This window comes from Coenobita brevimanus, chromosome 87 (assembly GCF_032717465.1).
Source record: "Coenobita brevimanus isolate Jiangsu-jjx chromosome 87, ASM3271746v2, whole genome shotgun sequence".
Lineage (NCBI taxonomy): Eukaryota > Metazoa > Arthropoda > Malacostraca > Decapoda > Coenobitidae > Coenobita > Coenobita brevimanus.
Window position 1 is genome coordinate 26,265,534 of NC_137040.1, and position 19,666 is coordinate 26,285,199.

At 42.9% G+C, this 19,666-nt stretch overlaps 1 protein-coding gene across 1 annotated transcript; it reads right to left on the reverse strand.

The window, feature by feature from the left end:
- Positions 1 to 866: 866 nt before the first annotated feature.
- LOC145411036 (Na(+)/citrate cotransporter-like) lies at positions 867 to 19,206 on the reverse strand. Its single transcript, XM_080281098.1, has 11 exons — positions 19,054 to 19,206; positions 13,697 to 13,801; positions 12,612 to 12,861; positions 11,234 to 11,364; positions 9,658 to 9,872; positions 7,324 to 7,455; positions 6,860 to 7,063; positions 4,912 to 5,006; positions 4,035 to 4,318; positions 2,511 to 2,648; positions 867 to 992 (listed from the first exon to the last, which is right to left on the reverse strand). Exons 1-11 carry the CDS (start codon positions 19,204 to 19,206, stop codon positions 867 to 869), a joined length of 1,833 nt encoding a protein of 610 aa, XP_080137224.1.
- Positions 19,207 to 19,666: the final 460 nt, after the last annotated feature.

Genomic DNA, 19,666 nt, shown 5'->3' on the forward strand with positions numbered 1-19,666 from the left:
TTAGAAATAGGGAAGAGTGAGCACACGAAATTCAGTCAAAGCGGCATACATATCTCAGGAGTCAGTTTCCAAGTTTTCCCTGAATGGACGGGAAGAAACTGAATATCTACTACTATTATTTACTGACTGGACACCCTACAAGCTTGGGGCCAGAGACATCACCCCCATTTGCTCATCTTTATTAGCTCACTATCATTAGCTCACCCTCATTAGCCTCTAAGCAAACTCTCTCCTGTCAGTGGTAGAGAGGCCGACTCCTACCTACTCAAAATGGTCGTCTAAATCCTCGCTTGGACCCAGTATATAAAATTATAAAAATAATAAATTGTGGCGGAAGGTTCACTTTTCGAATCCAAGGCAGGGCACAATAAAAACTTTCCCCTGATAATAAACCTCTTCAATCCGATGACGTCTTAGGTATTTCTCTTCTTTCTACCTCCAGACGATTTCAATCAGCCTGGGATAGGACCTCCGCAGAGAGAAAAATGGATGCTGTACCCAACTCCACTAGTTCGGAAAGTCTCCAAAGTGGTGATTACAATCGTCTGTGATCAGCAAGACGAGGGGGGAAAATGCATCCTCAGATTGAAGGGGTTTAGCTTCTCCAGGGTATGTCAGTATGAATCTTGTCATTAATCTAAAATAAGTCGAGTAAGTCACTAAAAACTTCAAAAAAATGAAAGTAGGGATAAAAACAGATAAAAGAATGAAAACAGACAAAAATAATAAAAAGAATGTAATGAAGTCGCAATCTGGACGACCTATGTGAAACGGTAACTTCGAATTTATTTAAGTATTTAAGACGAAAGGACGCTTAGATTAAAAAAAAAAAAAAAATAGAAAATAAAAGTCAAGAGATTCCGGATTCAGTGTATCGTCGAGTTGGCCCAGGCTGGTATGTTGTGGAGGTCAAACATGGCCACCCCCAGCGTGTTGACCATTACGTTGATCACCAGCACGCACACCACGTTAAGCACCAAACCAATGCGCATCTGGGGAACGGCGCACTGAGTTAGGAAGAGAGATATGCGAAGAGGGAGAACATTATACCCATTTTTCTCAAACTTGGTGTAAAATTACTGTCTCCCACATTTTGAAAACTTAATTGCAATGAGAGAGTAGAAGTAGAATATTATGATAGTTTTGAAGAAGTGCTGTGGAAAGGATGTAGAGTCGTAGTATTTTAAAACTAAAATACAGTGCTAGTTACGAAGAAGTGCTATGGACAGGATGCAGAGCCACAGTATTGCCCTATTCTGTCATTGGGTTATGTGAAATAAGCTGCAAAAAAAAGAAAATCTGGGTCAGGTTAAAGTAAGAGTTGTAACAAATGCGCAGGAACGTTTACCTGCCATTTCACCCCTCTGCGTCGGTCCCCGTTCCTGAACGAGAATGTAAGGCCCACCGTCTCCATTGTTCCTGAAATTTTGCCGCATTTTTTTTTTTTTTTTTTTTTTTTTTTTTTTTTTTGAAAGGCGTCGCCGGTTCGCTCCTAAATGATTCATACCACCTTCAACAGACTGACAAAATATGGCCGACACAGAATACTGATGGGGGAGACTTTGTCTGATGGAAAGGGGTTAAATCATTCATTCAGCTAGAAACGCATGCCGTGATATTATGTAGTTCAAATAATATCACGGTGCTTGCAGGGAAGGCATTAAGATTATTTATTTTTTCATTCTTTCGGGTCGTGTGTCCTTATTAACTGCATAAAATAGTAACACTCAAATCCATATTACGCCCTTCGAGATACAAGGGCTGGACTGCTGAAACCCTGATGATTCAAGGGTAGAAATTGGCCTGTCTCGGCAAAATATTCATAAAGGCCCCAAGTCACCTTTGCAAGATTCGATGCCCAGCGTTTAATCAAATCCTGCACCCAACACACCTACCACCTCATTGCTCTCTATCCATTCCCCCAACCACCATCTCACTGCTGCTTATCCAGTCCCCCACCCACCCCACCCACACTCCCACCACTCTTTCACTACTACTTATCCAATCCCCCACCTGCACCTTTACCAACACACTCCCATCCACACTCCCACCCACCATTTCACTGCTCTTTTCCCAATCCCCACCCTCCACCCACACCCCACCCACAAGCACACCCACAGACTCACCGCTCCTTATTCAATCCTCCACCCACACCACCCACACCCATCTCACTACTCGTTATCCAATCCCCACCCACTCTAGTTACGCTATATCCTACCCACCTCACCCCCATGTCCACCCACCATCTCACTGGCATTTTATCCAATCCCCCATCCACACTCCCACCCACCACCTTACTGCTCCTTATCCAACCCCCCCGCCCCACCGATACACCATCCACACCCACCCACCATTTCACTATTCCTTATCCAGTCGCCACCCACTCCACCCACACTCCCACCCACCATCTCACTATTCCTTATCCACAATCCCCCACCCACACCACACCCATCATCTCACAGCTCCATTCCACAGCTCCACCCACCCCCAACGCCATCACCCCCACTCACCATCTGGCCGCTGCTCATCTTGGCGACGCCGAAGACGATAGCGTTGGGTGCTGTGGCGATGGGCAGCATGAAGGCGTAGGAGGCCGACACAGCAGCAGGCAGCATCAGGTACATAGGGTTGATCTGTACCTGGTGAGCCTGGGGTGGAAAGAAAGGCTGGTTAACTGGGATACGGTGAAGAGGTTAATTTTCATAGTTATTTGGTGGTGATGGAGGTGGTGTGTGTGTGTGTGTGTGTGTGTGTGTGTGTGTGTGTGTGTGTGTGTGTGTGTGTGTGTGTGTGTGTGTGTGTGTACTGTACAGTGTATATATATATATATATATATATATATATATACCTAGGGTGCTTCCCCCAACAAAAGTATATTAAGAAGTAAATTGCAAAATAAATTGCAAAAGAATCAGTGCTACGGAGTCACCCACACCGTGGCTATGTACAGGCCACTGCCATCACAAACTTAGACTTTCCAACACACTGTTACCCCTACAGACATCCCATCCCGATCCGCACTTCACCAGCCTGAGGGAGAGTAAAGTTTATTATTCATTTTGGATATGTTAAGGAGGATAATTTGCCTAATACTTTTACTACTGAGGTAATGATGCTAGGGAGGATCGCCTTAATGTAAAGGCACCATTTTATCTGGGAGATGGAGCTGCTTGTTATACAGACATCCCTTAACTCCCTCTTTGTACCTCAAAGGAGGACTGCAGGAGAGCGGTAACTTCAATCTTGAGTCTAGTGGGTTCACATTCAGATGATCCTGGGGCTATACTGCTATGATAAGACACGAGCATTATTATTGCAACATTTGCACTCTCGCATACGCTGCTCTCGACAGACATCCCGTCCTGATTCGTACAGTTCTCGTACTTTGCCAGCATGGGGAAGAGCAAACTCTGGAAGGGTTAGTTCCAGGAAAGACCTTACTTATAAATTATTTTTGTTTCTTCTCCTGTCCCATACTCGTTCATATGCATTTTTCTAGTATGACTCCCTATCTTCCTCCCACCAATACCCATTTAGCTTCACTACTCTCATTTTCCAGTTACTTGAACCCAAAACTAGAAAGAAATTAAGAAAAAAAAAATGCTTAACAATATCCATCACCCAACTACAACTGCGTTTAAATCATCCACCCATTGGTGGAAGTGGCAGGGGTTGGATGTGTTAATTATTTTATGACAGTTGATGTCTCCAATGGCGAAAATTTGGCAAGTGTTTTGGTGAAGACATGCATATTTGAACTATATGGATGAAGTGGTGATGATGTAGCTTTATGACATACCTCGACCAATCCCTCTGAGCAGGTAAAGAAAGAAAGAAAAGATCCCTCCCTTAACTTCCACAAACGTGAATTAAATGGCCATGTTTTCATATTCGCACTTGTATTATGTGTGACAATAGTGTCATATTAATTCTTAACTGCAATGTCATGTTAGACAAGTGCAATGCTTAGGATAAGGTGAAACAGTTCACTGCAAAGCTTGATAAACGACCCCCCCCCCCAAACACACACTAACCAGTTCATTAAGGACGGGCAGGATAATGAGTGTCGTGCCGGTGTTGGAGACAATTTCAGTGACCATGGTGGAGATGATGGTAATGACAAACACCATGACCCCTGGTTGGACCCCACGGAAGACATACAGCTGCTCCCCCAGCCACGAAGAAAGCCCAGACACTTTGGCAGCCTCGGCCATAGCGAAGCCTCCACCCACCAGGATTATCACATTCCAGGGCACCCGCGCCTGCACCGCCTCCCACGTCAGGCACACGTTCTTGTCACCAGGGGCACGGTCAGGATCTGCAGGAGCAAGGCATGTCAGTACACCCCTTCATCATGGAGGGGTCTCTTTTTACCTCCTTGAATCCGGGTGACAGTGTTTATTGGTAATCTTGAGGTTATTAAACAATTTTCATCAACTTGGGAAAGGCGTCTCGTACTGAAAGGGTTCATCATGACTTACTCGTACATCTAACCCCTCCAGTTCGAAAAGTTGTATAACAGATGGAGAGAATAAAGTGAAAAAAGACATTCCTATGGTCAAAGGGTAAAGGTAAGCGAAACAGTCTGTAGCAGTAATTGTCTAACCTAAGATCCCAAACCCTTCTCATGGTCCATTATAGTCAGACTGAATGACCTTCCCACTAGCTAGTAACCAAGGTGGCTCAGTACTACCTCATACATAAAGTTAACTGAATTTCAAACACACACACACAAACACACACACACACACACACACACACACACACACACACACACACACACAATATGTACAGTATATCTCACACAGAATGTATATCACACACACACACACACACACACACACACACACACACACACACACACACACACACACACACACACACATACATACACACAAATAAGAACATCACCTCCTGGTCTCCTAAAGCAGCAGAAGTCCAGTTTAGCAGGCAGGACGAAGAACAGGAAGACTATGAGCATGGCTGGCGTGGCACTCTTGACGGTACTGAGGAAAATATTATACACTGAGAATTATAACTGTAATTTCCCCAGACAGAGTAGTTAAGATGGATAAGGAAACAGGGAGAGGATGCAGAGTACCTGAAAAAGTGGGAAAATGGAAGGAGTGAGGCTGTAACAATGCAAGACGTAAAGAATGATAAAAATGCAGTCTTGAAACTCTGCTGTCAAGGCTGTCCTCTTCAGCTGAGTTTCCTCGAGATAAGAAAGCATCAGTGAGATAGGCAGGCAGACTGATAATCATAGATGGAGAGACAGACAGATACAGACAGACATAGGTATAGATAGACATACTGATAAATAATTGTCGATAGATACTCGTACATATGCATTCCTTCTACTACATCCTATCTCACACTTCCCTATACATCAACTAAAGAGACCTCACATACTGAACAGACTTAAACAATTTCCATTTACCCTTTCACTACCCAAGGTCTCTTCTGTGATGTATGTATTTGTCAGGGTGTGGCAAGAAATAAGCTATACATCCTCGGACTGAAGAGGTTAGTTAAATCAGTCACTTTAAATTGCAATGATCAATCCACTTCAATTTCACGTACCGTACTTCTGTGTCTGCATACCCTGCTTCCATCCTCAAAGCTTCATTTTCCACCAATTTATATGTATTTTATACTGTATTTTTTACTAACATTCTTATATAATCCAGTTCCACAAATACACGCCCATATTTCACTCTCATATACCCCTCTTCCACAACCATATACCCTGTTCCACCTTTGCATACTTTAGTTCCTCCCACATAATTATAGGCTAACCTGTTCCATCCATATATACCCCTCTTCCACTCTATATACCCCTGCTCCACTTACATCTACCCTTACTGTACCCTAGTAAATCCACAGCCCACCTTCATTTGCTACTTATACATTCATATTTCTCGTTTTTCTACCCTGATATACAGTAGGTATCCCTCTTCCACCCTCATAATAATGCAGTCATTCCCGTGTGCACCCCAAGTTTCTCTCTCGCATACCCCTATTCCACCCTAATATAACCATCTTATCTACATATTTATCCCTATTCCTCTCTAATATAGCCCAATTCCACCTTTGTGTATCAATTCCACAAATCTACATCTTTACAGTTCCTGACTTCGCTCTCCTGTACCATCTTTCGGTCCCACGTATTCCAGCTTCACAGTGTTATACCTTCTCACCCTTGAACAATCCTGCTTTAGCTCTGCATACCCCACTTCCATCCACAAATGCCTCAGTTCTTTGCTTTTCTATTCCTGATTCATCTATGCATCTCCTTATTCACTCCTATGTACCCCAGTTCCACCTTCATATATCCAAAATCCATCCTCATACACCCCAGTTCCACCTTTATATACCTGGTTCATCATTATATATTCACTCCACACCCATAAATACATAAGTTCCACACTGATAGACTCAAATCCAATCCTCATGTATGCCAATTCCACCAATTTATACTGGTTCCATTATTATATACCCATTCCACATTTGTATTACCAAGTTCCACCCTCTTATATCCAAATTCCATCAGCATATACCCCAGTTCCACCCTCATATACCTGTTTCATCACTATCATAACCTACTGCACCCCTATGTACCTCAGTTTCATCATTATATACCCGTTCCATCACCATTATAATCTATTCCACCCATATATACCCCAGTTCCACCACGAAATACCTGTTGATTCACTTATAACCTTTATATACCCCAGCTCACCACATGTTCCATCACTGTTGTAACCTATTCAACTCTTGTATAACCCAGCTCCACCCTTATATGCCCCAGCTCCACCCTTATACACCCCAGCTCCACCCTCAGCCACGCATCACTCACACATTGTAGGTATCGGCGAAGTACGAGGCCCATCCCGGAATGAACTCGGGCGCCATGAAGAGCCAGAGGAGGACGAGGATGATGAAGAGCGTCAACACAAGCACTTCCTGGAATCTCATGGGGCCCAGGTCGCGATATTTGTCCTCCACCACCCGCCTCACTGCCGCCTGCTTCTCTTTCGACGTCTCTATCATGTTTCTCTTCCTGTAGGCGTGGAGAGGAAAAAGGGTGATTTATAAACGGTTTCTGATCGGGCTGAAAAGAAAGAAAGAAGAGCGATATGTACATTCTTTCTATTCAGGTTGAGAGAGAGAGAGAGAGAGAGAGAGAGAGAGAGAGAGAGAGAGAGAGAGAGAGAGAGAGAGAGAGAGAGAGCTACCGGAAGCTAATCATCATCATCATCATCACATTCACCCAAGCTGTGATAATCAACCCGGTCTCTCGAGAACTACAACCAGACTCACTTTTTGTTGCAGAAGAAGCCGATGTAGTAAGTCTGAAGCCACAACCAGCTCAGGAAAACACAGATCACCATACCAGGAATATTGAACAGCATCCACGTCAGGAAGTTGAGGCCCGTGGGTTCTCTGTACGTGCTGGTGGTGTGGGGGAGGCAGGGGTGGTGAGAGAGGAAGGGGTGGTGAAAGGGGATGGCAGGGATGGTGAGAGGGACGGCAAAGAAGGCGAGGGGGAAAAACAAGAGGAAAGAGGGATACACGGGGATGAAGGAGGGAGGGAAAAGCAAGAGAGGGAAAGGGATAGAAGGCGGATGTGGGGGATGAGGGAGAAAAGAAAGGAAGGAAATAAAGGGATGGTTCTTAACATAAAAGCATTCGAACATATGCAACAATAAATCAGTAAAAGTATTATGTTGTGCCTAAAACTTTCAACAAGGGTGCAAACGAGTTTCCTCTGTCTAATACCAGTCTGGGTCCTATTCCAGAATTAAAACTGAACAAATACTGTATAATTCAGTGTGATGTGATGTGGACCAATGAACACACACTTTAGGTGGCAGCTGTTAAAAAAAAAAAAAAAAAAAAAAAAAAGTTCCGTTCGTCTTCCCTTCTCTCAGTAACTTATAACATTGTATTAGTTTTGATAATGAAATTGGTAGTTATTTAAGAGTAACTGTCTATCTACCCAAACATATTTTTCCAATCTCATTATTTTACCCAGGCTGATGTGGTGATAATTACGGGTCACAGAAACGTAGAGGAAACGAACTTTTTGCTGGGGATTTTACATTACCTTTTTGATGGCCTGAATTTTCACCCCTTCAAATAAAATAATGTAGCTATAGAATGAATACGTGGCAGTGAAAAACGTGAATTAACTCCTTCCGTCCGGTGACGTATTTTGAACATCAATTTTGGTTCTTCCTGACTATTTTATCCAACTTAGGAAAAGTCCTCTTGCAGTGAAGGGGTTAATAAAGACTGTATATAACCCCTTCAGTTCAAACAGTCTCTCTTAAGCTCTATAAAATCGTCTGGAGATAGCATGTAAAAGATGAAAAAGTCACGAGATTGAAGGGGTAGAAGCATCGTCATTTTTCTCTATTGCAACACTTTCTCCAGTAGTTATAGCCTCAGTAAGTGCATAACAGCACTAACATTTTACTTAGGAACTTCTTTCCCCTACACATCGTCTGAATAAGCAGAGTAACAACAAAAAACGTGAATTAACAGCCTCAGCATTTTACCTCTGCAAAATGTTAGTCCGCAGTTGTAACCTGAATAAGAAAGCTACATAACAGCATCAACATTTTACCTCAGCAACACTGTCTTCAGCACTTGTAGCCTGAGTGAGTATAGCAGTAAATAGCGTGAATTACCAGCGTCAGAATTTTATCTAAGCAACATTTTCTCAGCATTCATAGCCAACAGCAGTAGCAGAAAAAAACCGTGAATAACCTCAACATCTTACTTTTGCAACACTTTTTTCAACAGTGATAGCCTGAATAACCACAAAACAGCGCCAACATCATACTTCTACAACATTTCTTTAGCATTCATAGCCTAAATGAGTACAGCAACAACAAAAAGCGTGAATAACCCTAAATAACCTCAACATCTTACTTCTGCAACACTTTCTTCAGCAGGAATAGAATGAATAACTACAGAACAGCGCCAACATCTTACTTCTGCAACATTTCTTCAGCATTTATAGCCTAAATGAGTATAGCAATAATAACAAGCGTGAATAACCTTGAATAACCATAACATTTTACCTCTGCAACACTTTCTTCAGCATCTGTAGTCTGAATGAGTACAGTAGAAGGAAAAGTGTGAATTTAATATCCTTTTTTTGCCCTAATCAGGTCCAGATTTCCGTCCCTTTGTTGCCTCTTTGAACTCCAGTGACAGAAAAGCTTAATGCTGCAGCACGACATCCCCACCACAGCACTTCTTTACGACTAGCATCACATTCAAGGGGTAATCTACAGTACTGCTACACTTCAGCATTCAAGATGGAAAGATGGCAATTTTAGGCCAAGTTAGAGTGAAAAGGGTACAGTCTCAGCATTATACTTCTCCAACATACTCTTCAACAGCAAAAGGGGTGAATCATATACCTCAACAATTTCAGAAACTGACTAGAAGAGATGGAGGAGGAGAGGGATGCCAAGGATGAGATGATGGGGTGGAGTGGAGAGAGATATGAGAAATAGAGATGTGAGTAGGAGGGAAGGCAGGCAGATGGCAGAAGACAGGCCAACATGGAGGCGATTTGTTTGTGGCCATCCCTTACGGGATTAAAGCGTCTAACAACAGACAGATATAAAAAATTTTTACCTTTCCAGCATGTTCTTCAGTACTAGGTTGGGTCCAGTGCCTGTAATCACGCCGGTGCCCCCCAGGTTGGCCGCGCACATGACAGAGGACAGGAGGGCGTTGCGCAGTATCCGGTCGTTCTCGCTCCCGTCTTCCTCGCCCTCGCTCTCGTCTGCAAATCTCTGTGCCCGGGTGCTGGGAGGTGGATCGGGCTGAGCGCCGGAGTCCTTGCTGACCTGACTAGCACAGCACATTATGATAGTGGCGTGAATGGTCTGCATCAACAGTTTGCCATTTTGTCCCTCCTCTCTCCTCTTCCACTTACTTTTCATCATCATCATCACCTATACCTCCTCCTACCGAACGATGGGTGAAGATTGGGCAAGAAAATCAGAAAAAATATCAGATAGGAGCAAAAACTAGCCTAGCTCTAGAGATCAAGCTGGAAAGATCAGCAGAACCACACTAGTTACTCACGGGGAGAGAGAGTGGCCGTTGGTGGGAACCATCTCCATTTCAGTCGGGTGACAGGAAATATTACTCAAGCTTTCCTTGAGTAATTTTTGTCTTTCCGGTTTCTCAGGAGTTCCCTGCAACAGAAAAATCATATAATTTGGTGGTAACGATTGCAATTAATGTTGGTGCTTGTAATCAGTGGTAAGTACAGTATAGCCTACATGACAAAGGACACCTTTGATAACTAACACCCACCACTGTGGTATTTTATGGGGAAAACAATTATTTACGAAAGGGTGGCCCCGAGTGTCATACCCAGGATAAAACATGGTTCTGCTGAAGGTCTAACTCTGTGCAACAATTAGTTTTCCTGGGTTAGAAAAAATATATATGGTCGCCAGCTCGTGTACACGGCCGTTAGCCGGAACCCACCCTGGGGGACATGCCTCCCACGTGAGGGACCGTCCCTGTACGTCCCACACATTCTAGAGCAAAATCCAGGTGGAGACCTACCACTGAAAAAGTTTATGTCCATATGTTAAAAAAAAAAAAATGCTTTGGTTACCGGCGCTGATGGGGACTTCCTGGGGCACCCACCGTGGGGGGCGGCCGTCTGGGATCCCATCTTACCCAAAACTGGTCTGGGTGGAGGCATAAGGCCGAGCAAAATTTTGTTTTACTAACTAAACAACATACTCCCCACCTTTTAAAGAAAGATTCTGTAACTTGGTGCGACAGTTAGGGACAAACGCTGCATTTGGCCAAACCTGTGGTGCGGCGAGAATCTAAACATGAAAAAAGTTGCTGTATGAAGAACCAAACCATAACTGATGACTATATGTGAGAAAATAGGTAAAATGAGATCATGACACATATTTCACCACTAGCATTTACACATAGGTATAAAAGAGAAAATGTTTTGAGCATTACGCCGATGAAGAAAGACAATGAAACACACACACACACACACACACACACACACACAGAAAGAGAGAGAGAGAGAGAGAGAGAGAGAGAGAGAGAGACAGACAGACAGACAGACAGACAGATAGACAGACAGACAGACAGAGACAGAGAGACAGAGACAGAGAGAAATAGGGAAATCCATCCACTCCCGTCACCAAACTCGCCCCACACCCACCGAGCTGAGCTGCTCCAGTATGGCTTCAACGATGGGCACCAGCATCACGGTAGAGGCGGTGTTGGAAAGCCACATGGACAGGAAGGCGGTGGTCGTCATGAAGCCTGCCATGAGACGACGAGGAGACTGGCCTGGGAGGGAAGCATGGAGCAGAAGGAGGAAGGTGAGTGCCCGGTAAGTACACGAGGAAGATAGCATGTAGGAGAAAGAGGAAGGTGAGTGCCCGGTAAGTACACGAGGAAGATAGCACGTAGGAGGAGGAGGAAGGTTAGTGCCCGAAAGTACACGAGGAAGATACAGACGGAATGAAAGGAATGATGGACGGACATAACAGAAAGACGGAAGGAGTGATATTTGGATGAACTGAATGAAGGTGGGAAAGAAGGTGGGAAGGAAGGAGGGAGGGGGGGATGATGGAGGGAATAATACCTGAGAAAATCAGTCCTTGAAAAATAAATGGATGGAAGGATGGAGGAATGAATTCTGGAATGGAAAGAAGGAAAATGAGTGGATGGATGGAAATAAAAACACTTAAGTAGATAGATGGAGGGGCGGCTGGCTTCTGGGATGGAAGGATAGTCTAAGAAATGGATGAAGATACGACGGGACACTTATGAATGAACGGATGGATAAGTGGATGCCTGTGAGGTCAGATGAAGTGCAGAAAGTATGGACCGACTGAAATAAGGATGGAAAAATGGAAGGATGGATGGATAGGTAGAACGGACAAGTGAGATAATGTGTATGTAGATTAAAATGCTGAAAATTGGATAGCTGGACTGATGTATGGAAGAATGGATGAGTAAAAGGAGAAGTGAAAGGATATGCATTGAAACAAATTAAAGGGTTCAAATCTGGACACATGGATGGATGGACGGAATGGATGTATGGGTGGACAGATGGAAGGAAGGGAAAATGGCAGGACTGATAGAGGAACATATCGATAGAATGAAGACTGGAACAGCAAAAACAACAATAGTAGTAGTAGTAGTAGCAGTAGTAGTAGTAAGTAGTAGTAGCAGTAGTAGCAGTAGTAGTAGTAGTAGTAGTAGTAGTTGTAGTAGTAGTAGTAGTAGTAATAATAATAATAATAATAATAATAATAATAAATATGGGTGGACAGATGGAAAGAAGGGAAAATGGCAGGACTGACAGAGGAACATATCGATAGAATGAAGACTGGAACAGCAAAAACAACAATAGTAGTAGTAGTAGTAGCAGTAGTAGTAGTAGTAGTAAGTAGTAGTAGCAGTAGTAGTAGTAGTAGTAGTAGTAATTATAATAATAATAATAATAAAAACAATCAAGATAACAACGCTAATAATAAAGGCAACAACCATCAAACCAACACTCGTCATGCCAAGACAAGGCTACCAACCGACTAGGAGCAGGATCTTGAGGGCAATCCGCTCATGAAGCCTGCAGTACTCTACCGCAATGGCCACAATGATGCCCCCGAGGAACATCATGGTGGTCTCCTTCATGTACATCATACACACGTCTTCAGTGCTCATGATGCCCAGCAGAGGGAAGGCGAAGACGGGGATGAGGGCAGTGACGGCCATGGGAAGGGCCTCCGTCATCCAGAAGATCGCCATTAGTAAGATCACATACCCACATCGCGACTCCTGAAGGAAAAGGTGGAAGATTTTTGGGGGGTAAGGTCATCGCCTGACCGAATACGGTTCACATTTCGTCCCTTAGACGCAGCCAATTTTTGCGACTCTATATTAGGCTTTGGAATTTCCAGGTTTCATTTGTACCGTCATCCCATCAGCAGCAGATACGACGCTTGAGGAAGCCAGGCTAGCCAGCAACAAACATGTAACTATGGTAGAGCTCTTATAATGTTTCACGTGTTTCACTTAATCTTCGGACAAAGCAGCGACACGACTTTTGTCATTGTTCAGATGCTCAGAAAATAAATCTTTGCAGTCTCTACCTTTACGTTTTGAAATAGAAGACGAAATACTTCAAAATATTCTCCAATAAGTAAATGAATCAAATAAAACCTACTGTCCCTCGTCCCAATCCCACATTTGGCCCACCTTGCATGGGTTGAGGATGGGTATGGGTAAGAGCAGCGTGGTGGAGAGAAAGATGATGAGCGCCTCCCTGTGCAGCCAAAGGACAGCCATCTGCCGCCGCCACCACCCCCTCGCCATCGCCCTGCCACCTGACGGGAGGATGGGCACTGGGTATTCCTCGTCTGTCATGGCTGCTGAAAGAGATAATTATCAACAGGGACTTATTATTATTATTCTTATTATTATTATCATTATTATTATGGGTTTTCCAACACTTCATAGCTTGCAAACACTTGTGAGTAGTATTCTATATGGCTTTCGAGCTTTCGTAACAATTTATTTATCTATCTATCCATCTATCTATCTATCTAAAGACAGACACCTTAATCTCGTAAGGGATGGCCATAAACAAATCGCATCCGTTATTAGTGTGTACTAGTAGTAGTAGCAGTAATAATAGTAGTAATGGTAGTAGTAGCAGCAGCAGCAGCAGCGGCAGTAGCAGTAGCAGTAGTAGTAGTAGTAGTATTTGTTGTTGTTGCTGTTGTTGTTGTAATGGTAGTACCGGTAGTAGTACTAGTAGTAAAGATAATACTGATACTAATAACGAGTAATAAAAAGAATGTACTACTGTTGCTGCTACTACTACTACTACTACTACTACTACTACTGCTGCTGCTGCTGCCGCTGCTGCTGCTGCTGCTGCTGCTACTACTACTACTACTACTACTACTGCTGCTGCTGCCGCTGCTGCTGCTGCTGCTACTACTACTACTACTACTACTACTACTACTGCTGCTGCTGCTGCTGCTGCCGCTGCTGCTGCTGCTGCTAATAATAATAATAATAATAGTAATAGTAATAACGTTTGCACATTAACGTCCGCACTCTCCTTACCAATGTTTTTCACTCTCATGCCAACGAGCCAGTGTAGTGTAGTACTAGCAGTAGTAGTAGTTGTGGTCGTAGTGGCAGCAGTAGTCGTTGTAATGGTAGTAGTAGGAAATAATCATGGATGTAGAAATAGTAGTACCGTAGCCGCAGTGACAGTAGTAGTAGTAGTAGTAGTAGTAGTAGTAGTAGTAGCAGCAGCAGTAGTAGTAGTAGTAGTAGTAGTAGTAGTAGTAGTAGTGGTGGTGGTTGTGGTGGTGGTAATAGTAGCAGTATTTGTTGCTGTTGTGGTGGTGGTGGTGGTGGTGACAATGCTAGTAGGAGAGCTAGAAGCAGGTACTAGGAGAAGCAGCTAGTAGAAGCAGAAGTAGTAGTAGTAGTAGTAGTGGAAAAAGAGAAGCTGTGACAGATGTATAAGTAAGAACAATGGCAGAGAGAATGACCCTGCTACTCCTCTCCCTTCTAAACGCTACGACACACTGCCAGCTCTCACGCTCAGCCCACCGCTCCCTTACACATACCCTCTTCTGTCTTACTGCGTGGATTCGTTTTTTTTACACGCCCGAAGCGAGAATGGGTGCTACGTTTTGATCGGTGTGTGTGTGTGTGTGTGTGTGTGTGTGTGTGTGTGTGTGTGTGTGTGAGAGAGAGAGAGAGAGAGAGAGTACGAATCACCTTGGAAGGGTTAAGGACCAGCCAATGAGTAAACTTTTTTTTTTTTTTTTTAATGTTCAGAGGTTAAGTTTGACCCAAGAAAATGAGTTTAGTTTTTAATACCGGTACATAATTTTGGGAAATGTTGATGGTAAATCAAGAATGAAGTAGTCCAATTTTGAAAACAATTAGTAAGTCAAAATTCGACCCGTTTGTTTCGCTGTCAAGAAAACAAATCAAATGGCTGTGATCCGATTTTAACTTCAAATTACAGTTATTAAAAACTAATCTTTATGGAAGGGTTAATGATAAAAAAAAGAAGGCTCTGACGTTGAGATTAATCAATGGTAAGGTCACACGGAAAGGTCAAAGGTCAAAGTTACAGTGCAAGGTCAACTTAGTTCTGTTCTTAACTGAACCAAACTTCATGGAAATGTTAAGGATCTGACAAGAATGATGGAATTATATTTGAGAACATCCAATCAAACGTGAAGGTCACAAGGCAGGATCAACGTTCGACTCTTGTGTCTGTGTGTGACGAAAATAAATGGGGTAGTTTTGATCTGTTCTGATTCCAACTTAGTGGATGAGTTGAGGATCACCTAAAAGGCTGATCTACTAGTTTTGAGAACAATAAGTCGAATGTCATGGTCACAGGAGAAGTAAACTTACAACAGTTATTATATGGTTTAAGCCAAACTGTGCGGAAGTGTTGAGGATAAGGCAGAATAAAGGAGCCTATTTTGAGAACAGTTGAAGGTCAAGGGGATAGGTCAAATGTCACGATCATTAAGAAAAGTTAACTCAGACAGTGGAAGAGTTGAGGGTTAGGCAAGAATGAAGTGACTGAATTTTGAGAATAATCTGTCAAAGGTCAATGCAACAGGGCAAATGAAAAAGTCGGCCCTCAGACCTTGGTGGGCGAGGGTGTTGCTCTCTGAATGCTCCTCTTTATTATATACAGGGTGATTTTCAAATAGCTCTCCACCTGAAACCATCTGGAGGTATCTTATTTGTTGCAGGGACGGCGCAGTCTGCTGGTGTGGGCGTGGGTGTGATCGCGGGAGTTGGAAAAATTAATAAGCGATGCAGGATACACACTAACAACATTGACAGAGCCGTCCCTTCAGTAGACAAAATATCCCCCGTCGAAGTGGAGCATTAAATACCAGTATAGGCCAAACGCTTCATTAACCCTTTTGCTACGACTGATTCTTCCCGTGTTGAGAGAAATCGAACGGTTACGGTGAGAATATAGCAAAGCTTCCTCGGGTTGATGGGATTAAGTTATTCGGAGGCATGAGGCACTTTTGTTTTTAGTCATGCTGTCTCCAGGAAGTTTAATGAAGCTTGAGGAGGCTTTGTGTGGTGGAGGTACAAATGAAGGTTACTCGTATACTTAACCTCTCCCGTAAAAGCAGATAGACAGATATACTGATGGACAGAAACAGAGACAGACAGATAGACGAAGATAAAAACAGACAGACTGATCGAGAAAGAAAGAAGGGAAAGAAGAAAGAAAGAAAGAATGAAAGAGAAAGATTGAAAAAGAAGAAGGAAGGATGGGACGGAAAGAAATCAACATGAAAAAATCTCAAGCTGAAAAATCGTCTGAAGGGGGAATGAATAAAATGAAAAACACGTCATGTGGGTGAAGGGACTAGACTCTCTTCACCTTAACTTGGCCCAGATTTTCGTTCTTTTGCAGCTTATGTCACACAGCTCAGAAAAAGTACAACGGCTCTATGTCCTTTCCTTAGCACCTCATCGTGACTATCGGCATCTTCAAGTTAATCTATTGTTACAACTTAGCATTCAAGATGGGGAGATGGTAATTTTAGGTCAAACTGAAGACCATATCTTTATTACTTTTTATCTATAGACGATATATATATATATATATATATATATATATATATATATATATATATATATATATATATATATATATATATATATATATATATATATATTATTACTACATACCGTACATACGGTGCCATACATGCGACCCCATGGCCAACATTTTTCCACGGAAATCTTTCTAGAATGCATCCCCAGAAGATATCACATCACGCTGCGTTTTATGATCACGTCACGACAGACACGTTGGGGTTAAAACATATGCAGTGCAAAAAACAGCCTTATTTAAGGTACTTGAGATGTTAGGTTCTGAATCTCTGAGGGCTTTGGAGGGTAAGGGCAGGATGGGCTGGGAAGGTAGCGAATGGCTGACAGATGGATGGAATGTACCTTGTGCAGTTAGGCATTGTAAGTTAAGTGGCACTGGTGGTGTTTAAGTATGTAATTTTCTTCAATAAGGAAGAATAACAGCAAAATCAAGAGAACAAGTGAAAAAGAATAAGCACAGGTTTCTCTCAAGTGAAAATTTTGCATATTACAAACTACGCATCACCAAGCCTCCTCTATCCTCCTCCTCCCTGATATGATCCAAAGATATTTTTTTTACAGATGTTACAAAAGTATGTGTTGATGGTTAAGGCGTGAGGTGGTCATTATTCCGGAGACTTGAAAGATGTGTGGATGAGTGAGTGGCCCATTTCACCTGGCATGCTGCTGTTCTCCCATTTTCATGCTATCTATCCTCTCGTTTTCTGGGTCCCACCTCACCCCGTCCTCAGGTGGGAAGACGGGATAGGGTGATGATGATGGTAATGATGATGATGATGATGATGATGATGATGATGATGATGATGATGAAAGTGAAGGCAAATCATGATATACATAAAGATGAAGATGATGATGATGATGATGAACTAAAGATAAAGATGATGATGATGATGATGATGATGATGAACTAAAGATAAAGATGATGATGATGATGATAATGATGACGGTGATGATCGAGTCACCGTATGATAAAGTTACGAGGCGCCTGACATTGCGAAACTGAACCACGTCATGGTGAAACTCGAGACTGAACGACTGAACACCCGTAAAACAAGAGGTCGAACGGTGAATTTAATGAGAGAGAGAGAGAGAGAGAGAGAGAGAGAGAGAGAGAGAGAGAGAGAGAGAGAGAGAGAGAGATTGGTATGATGCTTCTTTATGTTCCAGCATGTCATCATCATCGTATTATTCTCTCTCTCTCTCTCTCTCTCTCTCTATACCATGTACAGCTATGAACAAAAGTCCTCGTACAATCTTCTTCCAGCATTGTGTCCTACCTTCCTGCTATCTCTCTCCTCCCAAACGATACAGCATAATTTATTCTTATACTGTTTACTTTTGTGCTTCATACTGGCAACACAAAACACTTCAGACAGCCCCTTTCATTGTCACAGCCGGCAGAGAAGAGTCCGTGAATTTTGGCTAAAAAAAAAAAAAAAAAAAAAAAAATCTGTATTCCACGTGAAACAATGTCACCCCAAACGATGGCTACTGAAAAATGCTCTGTGATGTTGTACTGCCGCATACATAAGTCTTTTCACTCCTGTCTGAAAAAAGCAGTACAATTTCACACCTAAAATCTGCCTTTGAGCGGCTGTCACTGGTCGGATCATTTGAGGTGCACCCAGTACATGTTATGAAATTATTTGTATTAGGTGCATGTGTATTAAATTTTGGAGGAAAGGCCGTATCATGTGTGGCAGAAAGGACCACGTAACATATTCCTCTTAGCGATCTATTTTGCGCATTAATCCTTAGTTTTCCTTTTCATGCTATTTACACACTTCTAGCATCGACATAGCTTGCCTCAGTGACGCACAATAGCATAAAGAAGAGATGGCTGGCAACATTAATCGCTGTGGATGAGGTGCTACGAAATCTCCACCTCACATGATCTGGCCACTCACTGCCACACCTGCACAGATGTTGGGCTAAGGGAGAAAATCTACGGAGTTTTGCCCTCAGTCCTGACAGGTATGTTAATGAGACTTATATCCCGCCGTGGTAGTGCTGTTTTTACGACGGGTCACCGTATCAACCTCCCCAACTCGATTTATAAATACAGTAAGCCCTCCATCTTGGCGACTAACTGGTGCCAAGATAACCTCGCCAAACCCAATTTCGCCAGATCCAAGAGCGTAATTAAATTGGAAAAATTTCAACTGGTTCCGAGGGATCAATAAAAAGATATTTCTACTATTCCACTTCTATTCTTATTTATTTTTATTTATTACTGAGAGGTAACATGTAACTAGTATATTAATATAACTTCTGAAAACTAACCCATAAACAGAAACTGAGGTGCGCTGATAGACAGAACTAGTATCCAAGGCTGACAAAGTTATGCAACCGTCTGCCTCCGTGGCCCTCCTCGCTGGCCTCTCCTCCACGCTCCTCCATCATTGCCTCTGTCGCAGCTTCCGCATCTGCCATCATTTCACCAAAACCTTCAAAGTCAATATCCACTGGCAGGCTAAGTTCATTTTCCATGTCATCTTCCACATTTACACGTTCAACTGCCTCTCGCTTGCTTGTTTTCTTCTCGTTTGCGGTTGAAATAGCGAGTAATCATGTTTTGTTTACGGTCCCTGCTGACTGGGTTGAATAAGAGGGTTGTCAGGTTGGCATTTTCCAATCCAAATGAAAGTGTAATATATTTTGAATTTTCCCGCCAACTGCAAATCCGCCAAATATAACAATCCAAATGAAAGTGTAATATATTTTGAATTTTCCCGCCAACTGCAAATCCGCCAAATATAACCCTGCCAAAATGGAGGGCTTACTGTAGGTGTATAGGGTACAGTACATAGGTCAATGGTTGGAATAAGATCATGTGGGAAAAGGGATCCATGTGGATGCCTGAGGGAAATGGGTCCAACTGCAAACACAGGTCCAATGGGTAAAAAAGGTCCATGGATGGAACAGGTCCCAGTGAGAAAGCACGTCCATG

What these genes read in the sequence shown, in the direction of transcription:
- LOC145411036 (XM_080281098.1), bottom strand. Translation starts at nt 19,206, where the DNA reads ATGGAAAATGAACTTAGCCTGCCAGTGGATATTGACTTTGAAGGTTTT. An exon ending in TACTGGAGCAGCTCAGCTCG is followed by an intron (nt 9,873 to 11,233) that starts GTGGGTGTGGGG and finishes TGTGCTAGTCAG; the next exon opens with GTCAGCAAGGACTCCGGCGC. An exon ending in CTGCTTTAGGAGACCAGGAG is followed by an intron (nt 4,319 to 4,911) that starts GTGATGTTCTTA and finishes TTGCTCCTGCAG; the next exon opens with ATCCTGACCGTGCCCCTGGT.